At 35.6% G+C, this 17,931-nt stretch overlaps 1 protein-coding gene across 1 annotated transcript in view; it reads right to left on the reverse strand.

Moving 5' to 3' along the window:
* The window catches only part of LOC139690900 (titin homolog), a 370,135-nt gene that overhangs the window by 302,516 nt on the left and 49,688 nt on the right, over nt 1-17,931 (reverse strand). The window contains exons 4-8 of the mRNA XM_071588519.1: nt 9,116-9,347; nt 7,314-7,620; nt 4,183-4,280; nt 2,908-3,141; nt 1,810-1,992 (exon numbers count right to left, since the gene is read on the reverse strand). Of these exons, the coding sequence (XP_071444620.1) occupies nt 1,810-1,992; nt 2,908-3,141; nt 4,183-4,280; nt 7,314-7,620; nt 9,116-9,347 (1,054 nt within the window). The remainder of the gene's footprint in view (nt 1-1,809; nt 1,993-2,907; nt 3,142-4,182; nt 4,281-7,313; nt 7,621-9,115; nt 9,348-17,931) is intronic.

Raw genomic sequence — 17,931 nt, forward strand, 5'->3', positions numbered from 1 at the left:
AATATAAGGTCTGTCCTTTGCCAAACGTCGGACAGTTGATACTGAATTTCTTGATACACAAATGGGTTCCGGAGAAATATTTTTGCCCTTTTTTTATGATTATAACATAGATACAAAATGTCTTTATCTTTTTACCAGCCGTGCCATATCCATGAGTTGTTTTTCATTTTAACATAAAAACAAAATAATTATTTTGATGTGCTCTTTAAGAAAACAGAAGTGAGAGTCTATTCTCGAAAGATTGCCCCAAAAATATCTACAATCTTCTTCATATCATATTGCAAAATGTGAACCCACCATGAATGGCTTCCATGAAAAAGCTGTCCATACTTTTTCGAGCTTCTTTCTTTCAATTCAAGGCAAAACTCGTGACGTGGTAAAAAAGTCACTTAATTATCTTGGGTCTATAAGCAGAGTGAGAAATTTTCAATGTTGATTGTTTGCGAGCAAATTATCTCCAAAATTAACTCGGTATTTTACAAATTCACTATTAAAGTGAGTAAAAAGAGTTCGACATTTCAAAGTAAAAGCACAACATATTAAATCTGGACTTGGAGACAACATATTTGCTTTAAACCAGTGTGAGTTAGTTTAATTTATCTCCATGAAAAATAAATTAATGGCGTCGATTATCTAAATGCGAATTTTTGGGGAAAATATTATTCCTACTGAGTGACCTTTGACCTTTTCCATGAGGCCAGCCACTTGCGCCACAGAAAATTGTAGTAGGAACATTCTTCATTTTTTTATACACTTTTTTTCCGGATTGAAGAGTATCGGTGACTATCCGAAATGAGTCCTTTACAAAAGGAATACACAATGCTTTTGCTGAGGAGTACGAGGGCGGTTCAATAAGTACCCGTGTTTGGCGACAAAGGGCGTTCCTGAGGGAAGTTTATGTTATCATCGTGTGCTACCATCTATCAAACGACGGTGAAACAATTTTCAGACTGATTTAAAGGATGGGAAGATATGCGAGGAGATAAAAGCCAAGTTGGATGCTGTTTATGGGGACACTTCGCCATCTATGACCACAGTTAGATATTGGTTCAACGAATTTAAATGTGGGTGAACATCTGTTTTTGATGAGGAGCGACCAGGACGCCCGGCAGACGTGGTTACCGAGGGAATCATTCAAAAAGTCCACGCCAGGATTCTCGCTGATCGACGAACGAAAGTGCGCGATGTAGCAGATTCCGTAGGTGTGTCGACCGGAACGGCAATTAATATTTTACATGATAAGTTGGCGATGCAAAAATTGTCGGCCCGATGGGTGCCGCGATTGCTCACGGTGGACAACAAGCTGATTAGGCTGTCAACTTCGAAAACTGCATGAACTACGTTATGAATTGCTGCCACATCACCCGTATTCACCCGATCTGGCTCCCTGCGACCTTTTCTTATTCGCTAGCATGAAGAAATGACTCGCGGGAAAACGTTTAGCTCAAAGGAGGAAGTTATCGCCGAGACATTCGTATTTTGGAGAGTTCGACAAATCCTATTTTTTTGAGGGGTTAAAAAAATTGCCGGAATGTTGGGAGAAATGCATCTTTCCAAAAGGGGACTATGTTTAAAAATAAAAAAATGTTTTTGAAAAAATGGTTTCTTCATTTCTAACACGGGTACTTATTGAACCGCCATTATGGAGATTAGATTCCTAAAAAAATGGTGAAACCATATCCAACATAGGTATTGATAAGTCCGAAGTAAATATGCAACTGCCTCTTTGCATCTTAAACGAAGGAAAAAGCCTTTATTGACGTAGAGGGGTTATGGGGACCAGTGCAATAAACAATAGCAGCTACTTACCTAATGAGTTTGTACCCGTGAGTTGATACACATCACCTGGTTTGAGTTCATGACCATCCTTAAACCAATGTAAATGCGGGGTAGGAAATCCAACCACTTTGCACTCGAAAGAGACAAGCCCCTCTTCTGATAGGATTGCTCGCAGAGCTTCGAGAAAACGCGGCTTTCTATAATTCTTTGGTACTGAAAAAATACAAGAAAAAGATAATTTCAATAACAAATTTATCAATTATGCCAAATCAGACGCCATTGGGCTAAAAATTTCACAAGTTTTACAACTTCAAATAATTGATTCTATTAGTGCCATCACCTACTTTCTCACCAGTCAATATTATTTCAATATTGAGTGGTTAAAAACGTGGGTAACTAGAAATAATTGCGAATAAAATTATTAATTTAGTAATCTTAATTGAAAAAATTATGAGCAACAGAAAACTATAAATATTTTTAAATATCACGCACTATTGTGAATGGAAAAGTCATATATTTCATTCATTTCTTACAATATGATATTTGAAAATATTCAATGAAGGTCTCTGTTTATGTGATATGCTTATTAGATTTATATTCCTTTAAGAGCTAAAGATGTCTCTAAGAATCATAAATTATGTTATCTTCATAAAATATATGAAAAATACGGAAAAGAGGTAAATAATTTTCAAGAATAATAAATGCCACATTCAATTTGAGAAATTTTCAATGAAACCCCTTTGTGAAATAATAGTTTTCAATTCTGTGCTCCCGTTGGCACGCTAATGCCGTAAAGTTCCTCTTCTGGCCATAAAGTTTGACACCGGTGACATAAGACACTTCATTGCATTTACCATAAAGGATTTTTTTCTCTCACAAAATTATATTTTTTAATGCTTCTTAAAATAATCCAATTATAATTATTAGTAGTAATCATTAGCAATGTTTACGTATATGCGATTCCAGGTTTCCAGTTATATTCCGAAGCTAAATGTATTATCCCGTTCTGCAATAGTTGTCAATTCATTCACCATTGGACTCTACTAAGTGTTGAGCCTAAAAGCCAATCACCGTTCATTTTATAAAACATAATCTGTAGCTCGAATATTAATCGGCCATGTTACTCACTGGACATGCATACGTGAGCCTTGGAGATTGCTGTTGCACCGTTTTCTGCCATCACCACCACCTTCCACTCTCCGTCGTCGCACGCCTCTAAGGGTCGTATCTCCAGCATGTACTTGCCCATTCCATCTTCGCTTGCCCGGTACCTTTGCTCTATACCCTCTACAATAGCTTCCGGATCCACACGCCTGGTGCCGTTGTACCATTCGATGCTACGAGGCCACGGGGGGACTCGAACTAAACATCCACAAGAAAGAAAAAAGTCATTACCTCTATGAAATGCAGTTAGGTTCAACAAACCCATAGTTATTCCTGTATTTATAAATTTTTCTGTTGAAGAAAATCTGGCATTAAATCAGATTCTATAAGACGAAAATAACAACTAGGAGACACCTAAAAGCAAGCAACATTTTCTGTTTCTTAAGATTTATGTCTTCCTTTGATAGTGTCACCGGCATATCAAAATAATTGTAGTTCACACGTTTATATTTTTCCTTATGTCCTTTCCTTTATACTTATCAAGTCCTTTCAGAAATTTCTCTAATATATAGTAGTCATTAAATCACGACTACTTCATGAGGTTTTGTTTTTATTTCTCAAGTACTATCACCTCCTGTCTTCAGCTTCATCGGCTGTAACGTTATCTTCTCAAAACTATTTTGAGACAATTTTTTCAATTCATTCACTGGCAATGCCCATTTGAGAATGTTTCAGAATTAAAAACTTTTCATGTGCCGGCATAAAACTTACTTTTTCTCACACACCGGTGTTACTTTGGTCAATAAGTTGCTGGGATAAATAAATCACACATAATTAATGATTCATTTATATTAGCATTTAGATTGACAGCATTAATTTTATTCTCCATCCTGTTTTTAACTGCACTTCCCTGATTCACAAATATTTTACGCTCATTGAGCAATCAGCTCAAGATATAAACTCTACCCACGAAAATTCTATTGAATTCTTTCATCCCCAGACTTACCCCAACAACCTTTCCGCAGTAATTAACAAACATCTACCCTAGAGCTACCATGTCAATGAAACTGATACCTGATAAAAAGCTTTGTGATCACATTCTCCCCAATTATTTCGATAAGTCTTGAGAAAGCGAAAATTCCTTTTAAAAAACACATTTTTTGGCGTATGAAAGAAAAATATCTGACAAATAGGGCTGCACTATTTTTATACAGACTGAAAATGGCAAAACATTTTTATAAGAAGAAAATTTTGCCAATTTTAGGGCTATGTTACTAAATCCAACCAATCGTCAGTTACCTTTGCATGACAGGATAACTGTCTCTCCAATCTTCACCATTTCGTTTCGTAAGCCTTCTTCGAATACAGGAGGAGGTCCAGATGTCTGAAGTTTCTGACTGCAAAAAAAGAAGAAGGATACTGTAGTTCCATAAAATAAATAAATATTTGCATCAAAATATTTACTATTACTTAATATGCCAAACGAATGAACTGACTTAAAGAATGACACCCATGTGACACACTTAATTCACGTTGAGTATTAGTTGATAGGGAAATGTTGCAATGCGTAGAAATTAGGCTAAAAAGTGGTAACGACATTTTTACACTTCCGTGCATGAAAGCTTGAAAGATGGGGATAATATATATTAGAGAAATTAATTTTATGTCTAATGAAAACTTTAAAATAATTTGCCCGTTTTAATAAAAAATAATAAAAACTGTTACTCAAATGATCGTTTAAAATCACATTCATAATAAAAGATTGAAAATCATCAAAGTGTCCCGGTCAAAAGTTCAATAAGATTTCTATTTTAGAACCTATTTTAATAGTTGACACCTTGACCTTTGATTGGCAACTGGTGTACAGTAAATATTTAGGTATGTTACAGAGTTAACATTAGAACCAATGTAACCATAATTTTCGAAAACAAATGAAAATGCATATAAAATAATATGCATATAAAATTGTTAATATTTTATTTCGCCTATAAAATTGCATATTTATTACTTTTAATATTTTTGGTAGATTATTATACATTTAGGAGCAATAAAAATTTTTATGATACTCTTTATCTTCAGACCCTCACATGTAGCTGGATAGTAGTCGCAATTCCCCTCTGGTTGAGAACTTCTGGTCTAGAACTACGCATGTGTATGGCTCAGGCGGCTTATTCTACGGGGAGAAGTGGTTTCAAACTAATATTTTGTCTTCCCTCTCTTCTCTTTATTTTAATGAGAGCCATGGAATTACAACTTCGTACACTTCTCGAGACGTATATTTGGGCCTGTGACTTTCCTACTATATGGCACATTCACTTTTTACATATAGATAATATAATATTCATAGAAACAGAAAAAGGTCACCTACAAAGTAGTTCTTTGTATTTTCCGATTAAAGAGGCCATTTCTCCACATTTCATTCCTCCCAATTATCAATTGCGGGAGGCGGGCAATTAATTCTTTCCACTTATACGTCAGACCACTAATTTTCTCCGCTGAAGTATTCTCAAATCTATTTTAACGATAATATTTCGTCACTTTTTCCTAATCATCTTTGACCACTCATTTCCCACTTCCAATGTAAAGTATTTCACATAGTCAATCAGCACAACATTAGTGAGTTATGATGAATAGAGTAGGTACTCCTGTTCTAAGGAAATAAAAAAGTTCCCTTTCCAAGTTAATAGAGCCGAAATATAAAAAATATAATTTCCCTAATAATCGGATTCCATTTTCTATCTCTGAAAATATAGGCTCTACGAGATTATACTTTAGACTGGCTGTGCTCTTAATCAGCTTTGAATATTCGAAATATAATTCAAATATAATTGTAGCTAATTGCTGGACACAAGAGTTTCCGAGATAGAATTAAGTTGCAGAAAGACGATCAGACACCTTTCCACTTTCTTTATCGAGCCAGTGAAAGTGTGCCAGCTTCTAAAGAAAAGTTTGACCTTCAGCAATAACAGGCACTGCGCCAAGGCCATAGACCTCCAAAATTCCTTGTATTTTCTTCTCCAGGCGTTAATAAAAACAGAAGGCATTTAAAAAGAGAAAGCAATTCAAGATAGAAAGATAATGAACGCAAAATTGAAACTGGACATAAAATTTTCCATCTCATATTAAAAAATTGAATTTTTATTTTCACTCGACCCCATAATATTAATCCTATTCACAAAATAGGAACATTTTGAAACATCAAACGGTGTGATTTCTACCCTTTGTTCAAACTCTGTCAAAAAATAGAATATTAATGCTATAATTTCCTTTTCTTATATCACTTGAGCAAACATTTTCTAACGCTGAATGAATATTTTAAGTGAACAATTGGATTTTTGTGAAGTTGCAAAGATATTAAGATTTCATTGCATCTAAAGTGGGATCATGATTTTAAAACACCTCTGAATAATGAGGGTTAGAATATCATATTGATACGTTCGTTGTTCTTGACTGTATGAAATCACATAAAATGTCCATAAAAAAGTAATAGTTAGCATCTTAAAGTCATATTATCTTTTAACATTTTTTTCTGTTAAAATAGTTCCGCCTTCTTGGGTCGCTAGGAATATTGAAATTCGTGTACATCTATAAATATCAGGACAGGACAAAGTAACATAGGATTAATGGGAATCTAGGATTAATTTAGGCATTGAAAAATAGCATTAGTTTCGGTCAGTGATATCAAGAGTTGAAAATTAGGCGTAAAACCGTTAAAATTTAGATAACAAGGCTTATAAATTCACATAGAAACGATCAGATTACGCATGGACACATTATTGTAGACTATGGTTAGCACGGGGCGTGACTTTGAGCATTTTTTCTGCTCGCAGATGCCGAATTATTATTGTTGATGAAAGAATTGAGCTTTTTAATATGCATTCTCCCAGTGAAAGTAGACATGGCGGTTACATTTTAAGCTGCATTTTAGTGCCCTTAGCGAGAGACGTAGGAAGCCACTCTCCAAAACTCAGCCATTTCTGGTTATCGAAACCGCACCTTTTTAATGCCGAACCCCAATTAATGTCGACAATCATTGGTACCATTCCGATACTTCAAGGTTTATGTTTAATTGGTTCAGTCCAATGATGGCATTAGTGTAAATGCAGCTAAGTAAAACATATTAAGTAACACTTAACATTCACGTTGACAGCGGAATCCGTAACAGTGATCTTCGATGACCACATAGCTCACTGAGTTAACTCACTCCGTTCGTCTAATCAGATCGCTTTCACCTTCGCCTCACGATCACGTGGAAGGCTGGGACTGGCAGTTCGTGACCACCCATAATTGACTTCGAGTGAATGGGCAGAGGGGGGCGAAGAGGAATGGGAGAGGCAAAAGAAGCATTTCTTTGGGTGTGATGTAATTTATAGTTGGCGCTCAAGGACAAAAATTTTGGGGTAGGCCTCAGCGGCTTCGGCTAGACTCACACTTGCGTGGCTCCTCCCGCATCCTCCTTCCCCGTCACCACCGACACCCTGGAAGACGAGCGGGCCCTGCCCATGCAGTTGACTGCCTCGCATGTGTATGTGCCGAGTGAGGAGGAAGGGTCGTCGTGCGTTGCCGCCGCAGTTAGCGCGAACACGTCTCCGGCACGTATCCTGCGTCCATCCTTGTACCACCGAAGGAGCGGAGTAGGCACCCCCACCACCTTGCACTCAAGGGAAACAGTTCCAGCCTCCGTGAGGACCGCGCGTAGCTCCTCGAGAAACTGTGGCGCTTTATAAGCTTTTGGAACTGCAAGAATACATAATGCACCATTAAATGCGACATTAGCACTAAGAGGCTCCGCACATACCCACTACTGCAACACATTCATACCATATATATTAGAATATTTTTTTTATTTGTCGCATTCTTAGGATATACAAAACACCACTTTAGAAACCCAATCATTTCGGTTGGATTTGTGAAATGTGACCAAAAGAAAAGTGTGGACAGAAACAAAGATACATCGATGTTATCAGACTTGACTGCGTGGAAATTCATTATCGGATGCATGAAAAATACTAGGTAATTTTCACTAAACTTTTTATCTGGTACAACTAGTTTCAACGCATAGGTGTCATTCTCAGGTACCTGAAAATGACGTCTATGCGTTGCAACTATTTGCATCAAATAAAATGTTTTGTGGAAATTACCTAGTATTCTAATCTCATGCAAAAACACAGATTCTGGATCACTAATGGCAGCCCTTACTTAAGGTTTATATCAAAGCCTTTCGCGACGAGGCACTGATGGTACCAACGTGTTGGGATGCTTCCGAGTTGATCCATTTGGTTGGACGATGGTTTCACCAGTCTCCTACGTCCATGAAGGCCGACAGAAACGCCGGCGACATCGTATTCCAATCAAATGGATCCACGCGGGAGCAACCCGATACCTTGGTGTCATCAGTACCTCGGTTGATCCAGCGTTGATCCACTTGATTAGACGACCGTTTCGCTGGCGTTCCTGTCGACTTCAGGGCCTAAGCAGATTGGCGAAACCATCTCCTGTCAAATGGAATAACGCGGAAGCAACCCGCTGATGTCGATTTTTTTATTGATGTTTTGTACTATTATGTCGGAACTGTGTAAGAATTAGACCAGTACCTACTTACACAAATTTATTTGGGAGGATAATTTTCAATTTATTAGTGATTTCTAAACAGCCAAAGCACGGGGAAATCAATAATTTCATCGGGTCAAAAATGCACCTGTGTAATAAAAGAGTGCATGTCCTATTAACTTCTATATGTTCAAGCTATTTTTCTTTTGAAGATTTGTTAACCGGAGTAAGTTTTTCTTTCTACGTATCATTTTGTCCGGTTTTATTTGGATCATTTTGGATTATTATTATCACGAATTGTACCGGTTTTATCTTATAATAATCTGCACTAATTGCACTTTTGTATAATGTCATTACGGTTACAAATAACAAATAGAAAAATGAGAACTGATCCTTTTCAATTATCTTGGCTTTACACCAGCGACGAAAACGTAATGACATGACAACATAACATTTCTAGAGGTATTTTCTCCCACAGTCCAACTCGTGTAGCCAGTAGGGGGATGATATTGGCATTAAATTCCAAAGTCACCCAATCAATTGTAAATAGGAAACTAAGTTTTAATAGCTAATTCTGGAAGTTGTGAAATAAAATCCTTTGCTCGAGGAGTCTCGAGAGGTCACTGCTGTAATTACGGAATACATCATCTTTGGACTCATCATTTTGTCCTTACACACTTACTGAGTACGTTGAGGTGGGATGAGCACAAGGACCTGCCACTCCTGTTTTCGGCGACGCATGTCCACTTCCCGCCATCTCCAGGAGTTACGGGGGACACATCTACGCAGAAGAAGTTCCCTTCGTGAAGTAAGCGGAACCTCGAAGCCTCTTCATCATCTTGTTCGGCTACACCCACTGCAGAATCTCCTCCACCCACGCCAGTTACGGGACGCTCACCGTGCAACCATCGGACCTAAATTATAATACAAAGAGGTAAATTTTCTGTTCAGAAACCTTGATTGACTTTAAGGTATTGTTAGAATTTACAAGCTTTGAAGATATGACTGCTAAGATATAAGGAGAAACAATATTTTTGTTTTCATTTGCTCTTTAACACGCCTCCAGCATAATAAATGTTAATTTATTCCTTAAATTTTGAAGTATAGTTTGATATTGAAGCCAAGGCAAACTAATTATTTTAATGATGATTCTTAGTGAAGTCAACTGGATCGATATTACTAAATTCCGTGAATTTCTATGGAGTTTAGTTATTAGGATGCCGTTAGTCATTCACACAGAAAGCATTTTTCATCAAAATAGATAGAATGATAAGATAGAGTTTTTTCCATTGGCCTCAATGTTACCACCACTCAGGGGTTTTCGTTACAGTCAATAGCTTAATTTATTTGATCTCCGAGGAATAGCTTAATAATGCCACGGGAGTACGATATTTAGGTAAGAGAATTTCAAGAAAAACTCAGTGTCACAATTACCTTGTTCTTAACAAATGGCATCAAAAGGTCAACAGATCCACGGCTCTTCAACCGACAGATGAAGTTTTTCCCTTGAAGCACTTAATTAAGGTAAACGATATACAATTGCGAGGAAAAGTTAAAACTAAGATGGCATATTAGGGACCTGTTTCATTTAAATGAAGTTAATTTCCCACTTGTTTTTTTAAATTACATTAGATACATCAATTTTTGATTAATGATATCTTACGGAAACCAGTGACGATATTCCAACCCAACTTCTGAATTAATTTCTTCCCAAAAAGTACCCATGGCTAAAAATACATTAAATTTTGAAGTTATTTTTACGTGTTCCAAAAATGGGGAAAATGTCAATACACGACAGAAATGAAAGAAAGTTTAAAGAACAGAAACCTAGTACTTCATGCGGATCTTGAATACAGAATCCGAATGAAAAATTGAATTCTCCAAAATTGCTACGGATATCGAGGATTTTAAAGGTTCAAAATATGAATTGCTGAGGCCTGGAATACCATTTGGGAAGAACTCCAAACCTCTTTAATGAGTCTCATATCTCCACGGCCCTAATATCCTCACTCTCTTCTCCGAATGAGCACTCGAAATGATGAGTATCCAAGGAGCGGAATTCTTCAACAGTCAAGAATAGATGTTTCTGCGCTTGCATTTTGCCGGTAGTGGACACACATGATGGTAGGGAGGGTGAGGGGAGTTATTAAGGGCGTCTTCATTCGAACTAGCGTGGGTGGATGCTATTTAGTAAGAATCTCCAAATTACGTAGCTTTGAACTGAGTCGGAAGAACTACGCCAGCTCCTTACATAAGACGAGAAAAGATACAGGAAAATTGGGAGGGCAAGGTCTTCGTCTATGTAATTGAAAAAACATTTGGACTCGATTCAAGAGGATGAGTAAACCGTTAACCCATGGGAGAAGGATCTATCATGAATAACCAGGCATCTTCCGAAAAACCAACGTTGAAATTTTCAAAGCACGTAAAATCACATTGAAGAAAATTCGAGAGAGAATCGTAAATCAACTTAATCTCACAAATAAAAGTTTAAGGCTAATGAAAGAAGTTATATCTGATAAAAATCTATATAATCATAGGCTACTAAATGCAAGTATGTCATTAACGTTGAAATGCATTCCTTCCAAGGAGAACACTATGCAAACTATGAGAGCTTGTAAGTTGACCTGTGTGCGTACTTATTTTAGCCTCATTTAAGTAGGACGAAGATAACCTATAATCGGAAATTATGAGTTCTCGCCTCAGAATTAAATATGGCTCTGGTAAGATTATGCTAATCCCCTCTCTCATCCTCGAAAATTAAAGATCTGTATTTTCATAACATAAAAAAACGTTTCATTGATACATGAAGAAAATAACAACCGTGAAGTGATACGCCGTCTTCTAACCTGTGCTCATGTTCGTTCCTCAAAGGTCATGTTCCTGAGCTCTTCAGGGATGAGCTCTATTTTATAGCTTTCATTAATCTTTTCCTCAGATCTTTTCTAGGATATCTGTAATCAGTTCCCTTCCTCTAGTATATAACTGATTTTTCAAAGCAATAATTCTCCTAATGACTCCTTTACTATGCCCAATTAACTTTTAAATAATTTCCAAATAATTAGTGTGTTCCTCCTGCTCTCGCTTGTTCTCTCTCATTTCAATATTTCATTAAGCTTTCTTACGTCTGGCGACTTTCATTCCTTTAGTGCGAGCCTAATGTAATTTATTTGAATGAATGTTCCTATAATGTGCAGGTAGTTTAAAATATTGAATAATATAATTGTACTTACACAAGGCACCCATGTTTATTCACCACTATCTAAGAAACTTTCAGTTCTCTCCAATTCTAATTTCAATTTCTCAAACGCAAAACTTTTACAAGTATTTCAAACGTCTAGAAAGATAAAAAATTTCACAGTTCAACATAAACAAAGTTTTTCATATGGTAACAGAATAAAATACGTCTAATACATTTCTTGGGTTTTCTAATATTACATATTTATTCCTGCATTCAAATTTAACTCATTTCATGACAATAACATTGTAGCATGTATACAAAGAATTAGAAATAATGACGCGGCATTTTTATAACATTATGACATAAAAATATAAATAAACACAAGGGAGTGCATTTTCTACCTGGTCACATATTTATTCTTGTTAAAATATGCTAATTAAGGAGAAGGTATTTTCAACTCTTGATTAAATTAGACCATCATCCACATTGTGCACAGACATTTTATTTTCTTGTTAACAATGAACTGAAAGTGCATATCAGCTCAAAACGGAGAGAAACTTGTGAACGGAATTTAAAGTATAGGAAATTAGTCCAAAATAACTCCACTTCATGAGATGCAATGAAATTAAAAAATATTAAAAGATTCTCTGGCTACTAAATAAAAATGTGGAAAATATGGCAAAGGAGTGGACTTGAAGAATTTGCGCTGCACACTAAGTCCACTTTAATATCTAATCATAAAAAATAAGAAGTTTTAATATAAATACTAAATGTATGTTCTAAGATTTCTCTGTAAATGTTGATTCAATACAATAATATAAATAATATTTTTCGGATATCACAATAATACAATCATTGTACCTGACAGTTGCTTCCTGCGACTCCATGTAAACTTTGGTCTATAACGACATATTTTCTAATTTTATTTACATAATGCAAGCAGTTATGCATTCAACGGATATTTTTAACTAAAAGGAACTCAAGAAATATGTGTATAAATAGAACGACTCAAGCAACATTAATTATGTTATAAATATAACTTAGATGTTGATTAATTAACCAATTAATTAATTTGGTTAATTAATTAATATGTTATAAAATTTAAATAGCAAAAAAATGGAGATGAGTCGGTGATGGATTGATCATTAACACTCAAGCAGTCTTCCTTCGCTACGTTCTTTCTGACTATTTACACTAACTAGACATTCCCTCTTTGGGCCCAATTAATTAACACAACTATGCTTGAAATAATGTTTAAAACTCGATTCAGGATGACATGATCAAGTTAGCAGTAACCCAGTGGCAAAAGCAAGAAGACAGCTTAGAATGGCAAAACTCAGTATCTTAAATTACATAAATTCACGACGGAAATATCTCATGACTTGACGAGTTCATGAACCATCTGCGAATTCATTCAGTCAGCAAAGACATTTAATTTCCTAAGAGGTCGTAACGCTACAGAGAATTAGTTCAAGGACCGCGTTGGAGTCTCAGATGCAGGTCGGCTGCGTTTATAAGGAATGAATATTTAAAAATAGGAAGTGAGACTTCATGTGATAAAATTGGGGGTGAACATTTTCAGGGGAAGGTTTCTTTCTCTCGAAGATAATTGATTTTTCCCGAATTAGTCAAAAACTTTCAACTCATAGAACCGAATCTTAAAGCTAGTTTAGAATTGCATGATGTATAATTGATTCACTGAAATCATTAAAGATTATGCTTGGCAAAACTTATAGAGAAATATATCTTTGGCGCTTTATTCCTACCTATCACCCTTCGTCGAAAGAGTGAATCAAGAAGGGGACATAAAGGTGAGGTATTTTGACCAAGTCAACGAACACAAATACACCCACAAATGCGACATCGAAGACACCCTCTTCACCCTTCGTTTTCTATTCCATCGACCTCTCTCTACATTTTCTCTCTCAAGGTTCTATCTTTAACACGCGCGACTGCCTCACCCTCGAGCCACTGGCATCCGCACCATACAACAAAAAAAGTACGGAGAGACACAAAGGAGGCAAAGAAAAGAAGAAAGAGGAATGGCTCGGAGAAAAAGAAAAGTGCGAGAGAGATGGGGGAATTGAGGAGAAAATAGGCAAGTGATGACTCCAAAATAAATGCTATCCCAGAATAATGTATTTTGTGGCGGGATACATGAATGCCTTTAAATTTGTTTCGAACCTATTCTTTAAAAAGAGGAAAATCTCTTTAAAAGCGCATGATTTTCATGTATAATATAAAAGAAACAATAAATTTTGTTTGGTATAATAAAGGTAATCAAATATTCAAGGAATATGTGAATTACGTCAATAAATTTCACCAATAATATTTTACCTTTGGTAAGTAAAAATTCCAAAAAATGGATTATAAAATATCACAATAAGGTGGTCAAATTTATCAAAAAAACTGATAGAATATCTCATTGTAGATTAAATTATATATATTCGAGTAATCTTGTTCACTGTTTTGACATTTTCATTTAAATTTAATCATCAATTCGAAGGCAAAAATTTTTATTTTTTTCACTGCGTTTAAGAAAGAGGATCAAGAGCAGTATGCAATGCAGTTCAGCGGCTTCGGTCCAAAATGCCTCGCGGTCAGGTTCGTTAGAGGAGTAGGGCGGATTGATGTGAATTGTTCGGGTGGGCATCTCTAATAAATATTTTCCTATCCATTCGTTGTATCTACTAATTGCCACACTTATATTCAAGGTTATAGCGAAATATGGAGAGTTTCTTTATGAGTATAACAAGAGGTTCTAGTTATTTTTTATAAATTATCCGAGAGGCTGTTGATTAGAATAAGACATTACTCCTAACGGAATACTTATGCCGAAAGATGTGTTCACTTCTCGAGAGCATGCGATAAAACTGGATGTAGGGATGAATACTTGGAGCATTACCATATCTATCCGGATATAAACTCATCGGCATGTTTCTGGCAACACGTAGAGTACTAAATTTCGTGCTAGCCTTGCACTCAAGTAAGCATCTAAAAGAGGCCTGTGCTTTAAGTGTGGTTCGCAGAGGCAGAGGGAGTACGTTAAAGATAATTCCGTTAGGTCAATGTACGGGCATCTATCTATGTAAAAGTAACTCAAATGTGAAGGTCTTAGACTACGCACAATTCGATGGCCAAAGAACGAATGTATAATTTAAAAAAAAAACAAAATTTGGCAATTCTTATTCCTGTCAAATTTCAAATCATCGCATTTTTGTTAAGTGACCAATAAAATGCTCACGATCTTATAAGATATGTCGCATTTTCTTAATTATTGAAAGTCATCTCAAAGATAAGATTTAGGTAACAAATAACGTTATAACCTATTATACTTAACCATTTAACTTTAGGGATGATATTGGTCCAACCAATATCTATGGAAATCACATTTTAGGGCATGGAGCTTACAGACAAAATGTATTTTCCTAAAAAGATAATTGTTTTCCATTACCTATTATCGTCAAATGCGATCATTCTCTGTAGGATATCCATAGATGGCTTCCCTAAATTCCCTCACGATCTATTACGGGCAAAGTTTTAATTTTCAGTTTTTCTTAGTTTTCATATGGTTAGTATTGATTCATTTGATAAAAATCAATAAGAGAAGAAAAGCAAATACTGCAATTTATTGACAAAGACATTCCTTCATTGGCTTCAACCCCTGTTGAGGGTCGTAATTGATGTGAATTCTGATAGAATCGGGGTAGGCAAATCGCATGAATAGTTAATTATAACAGTGATTCAGTATTACAAAGCACTATTTCTATATTTAAACAAATATTTCCAATATTACAAAAATATTTGAAACATTATTATTGTTGCTATACAAAATTATATATTTTGCTAAACTCTCTGTGAAAAAACGCCCTAATTAAAATGGTCATAGCTTACTTCAATATATTGTGCAATATTAAACTGCAATATTTGTTTCAAGGAAATCGATTTTGTGGGTACACCATTAGCTAAGTCTAGGCGTAATTGTTGAGACTTCAATTTAAATGCAAAGAGTATGCGGTCACTACTGGGCAAATATTGAAAGATGAAGACTTCGAATTTTTGATTAAGTTCGATAAAGTTATACATATAGAGTCTAAACCATCGTTTTTAATTATTTTGAGTATCATGAAAGGCATATATATGAGAATACATGTCTCTGGCGACAGGCTTTCAGACCCAATATTTGAGAGCCTTAAGAGAATTTAACTCACATTGTCCTAAGTTTTGCTCCATATATAGGTGTAAATAGACCACTATGTTATAAAATAGAAACTTACCAAACGGTTTATTTTTTATAGTTGAAGTTATTTATATTATTTTTTTAAACCGTTTGATGGGCGCAAAAGTGAAAAAATATAAGCATATTAAAGACAAACCCAAATTAGTTTAAATATTCATAAAATGAAATGTATAGTGAGAAAGTCTTTCATTATCTGTTTAAGAAGCGAGCTCAGAGACTCCGCCTATACCTTAGCACAATGATGCAAAAAATACAAGGCTAACTGCCTAAGTTTCAATTTGAGGAAGTTTTCTCTAATGTTCAGGATATTCTAGGTGCAAGGAGCTTCTCAGCAGCAACGAGAACAATGCATACGAAATGCCCAATGCCAGATGAGGTGACGACACGAACTATAATAACAATAAAAGTCTAATAATACAAGTAAAGTACATTTACCTTAGAGTAGTGATATTGTACCTTTAACTTAAAACGTATTTGTATTCAGTCATCGTTCCTATTTGAATGATCGTCTTTAAATCCATTTATTTTCACTTTTCCCGTTTTGCCTTTCATATCCGAATTTGTTTTGTTTTCTTATCCAACTGCCGAATGTTATGCCTGACGGCTTGTAGCGTAGCTGATAGAGGAGAAAAGTTTCAATGAATTTTTTACCTTTGAGCTCTTTTTTCGTGAATGCCTTAAGTTGGGTTTTCTTTCGAATAATTTCAATATTAAATCCAAATGCTATCTACCGAAGAAACTCCTTTCCGAACGCAATAATCGGCATGTGATTGGGAAACCGCAATAAATGCCTCTGTCTTGATTACATCTTTCATGCTTTGAAATTAGTGATGTATCATTAAGAATAACCATGAAATTAAAACAATTATTTTACCTTCCATTTCTGAATTTTCTCCACCTGCTTTGTGGGGTAATTCATTGTTTATTCTGCAGTCTCCCGGTTACCTAAATTTTCTATTTTAATTCTTAAATTTTTTCTTCGAGCCCTAATCTTTGAAAGCATTAACCTTATAATAGACTGTGGTTTTTATTCCTACACTCTTACTGACTTTTCTTGAATTCTTACAATGGTATATTTACATTTTCATCACAAGCTATTATGTTACCACATATGCATGACTCAAACATGAAATTAATTATAAATGTATATTCTCTTTTGATCTTTTCCACCACATTTATGAGACAATTTAGTAATAACTATCCATGAAAACTATTTATATTCTAACTAACAAAAATTTCAATAGACGTTTTCACTATATTAATCGATGCAATGGTGAGAAATAATCTTTACTTCATATGAAGTTTACATTCTGGTACACGTAAATGTGTAATATTTTCTATGATTTTAATAATAATTTATTCATAAGCACACATACTACTGGAAGGGCACAGTGAGTTAATAGGGACCTTTTTAATCAAGAGACGACTCATATCAACCGAAATATGAATAAGATGCCCAAAATTGTCATATATCTGTTTCAAAAGTATATTGTCCAAAATCCATCAGATCCATCTACGAGCAGATTCACCGGGAGAAATCCATTGTTTTGATTGTTGCTTAGTTTCTGATGTGTATTGATGAATCCAGGTTTCATCAACAGTGATAACTCGACGCAAAAACACCATCGGATTTCGCTTAAATTGCTGCAAACACTGCCTCGAAGTTGACAGCCGGATCAGCTTGCTGTCCACCGTGAGCAATCGAGGCACCCATCGGACCGACAATCTTTTCATCGCCAACTTATCATGTAAAATATTAATTGCCGTTCCGGTCGACACACCCACGGCCTCTGCTACTTCGCGCACTTTCGTTCGTCAATCAGCGAGAATCATGGCGTGGATTTTTGATTGATTTACTCGGTAACCACGTCTGCCGGGCGTCCTGGTTGCTCCTCATCAAAAACAGATATTCGCCCACGTTTAAATTCGTTGCATCAATATATAACTGTGGCCATAGATGGCGAAGTGTCCCCATAAACAGCATCCAACTATGCTTTTATCTCCTCGCATTTCTTCCCATCCAAAAAGAAAAAGCGAATTACCGAACGATACTGCTCTTTTTCCATCTTAGCGAAAA

Source organism: Hetaerina americana, unplaced genomic scaffold, assembly GCF_022747635.1.
Source record: "Hetaerina americana unplaced genomic scaffold, ioHetAmer1.1.p SCAF_3, whole genome shotgun sequence".
Taxonomy (NCBI): Eukaryota; Metazoa; Arthropoda; class Insecta; order Odonata; family Calopterygidae; genus Hetaerina; species Hetaerina americana.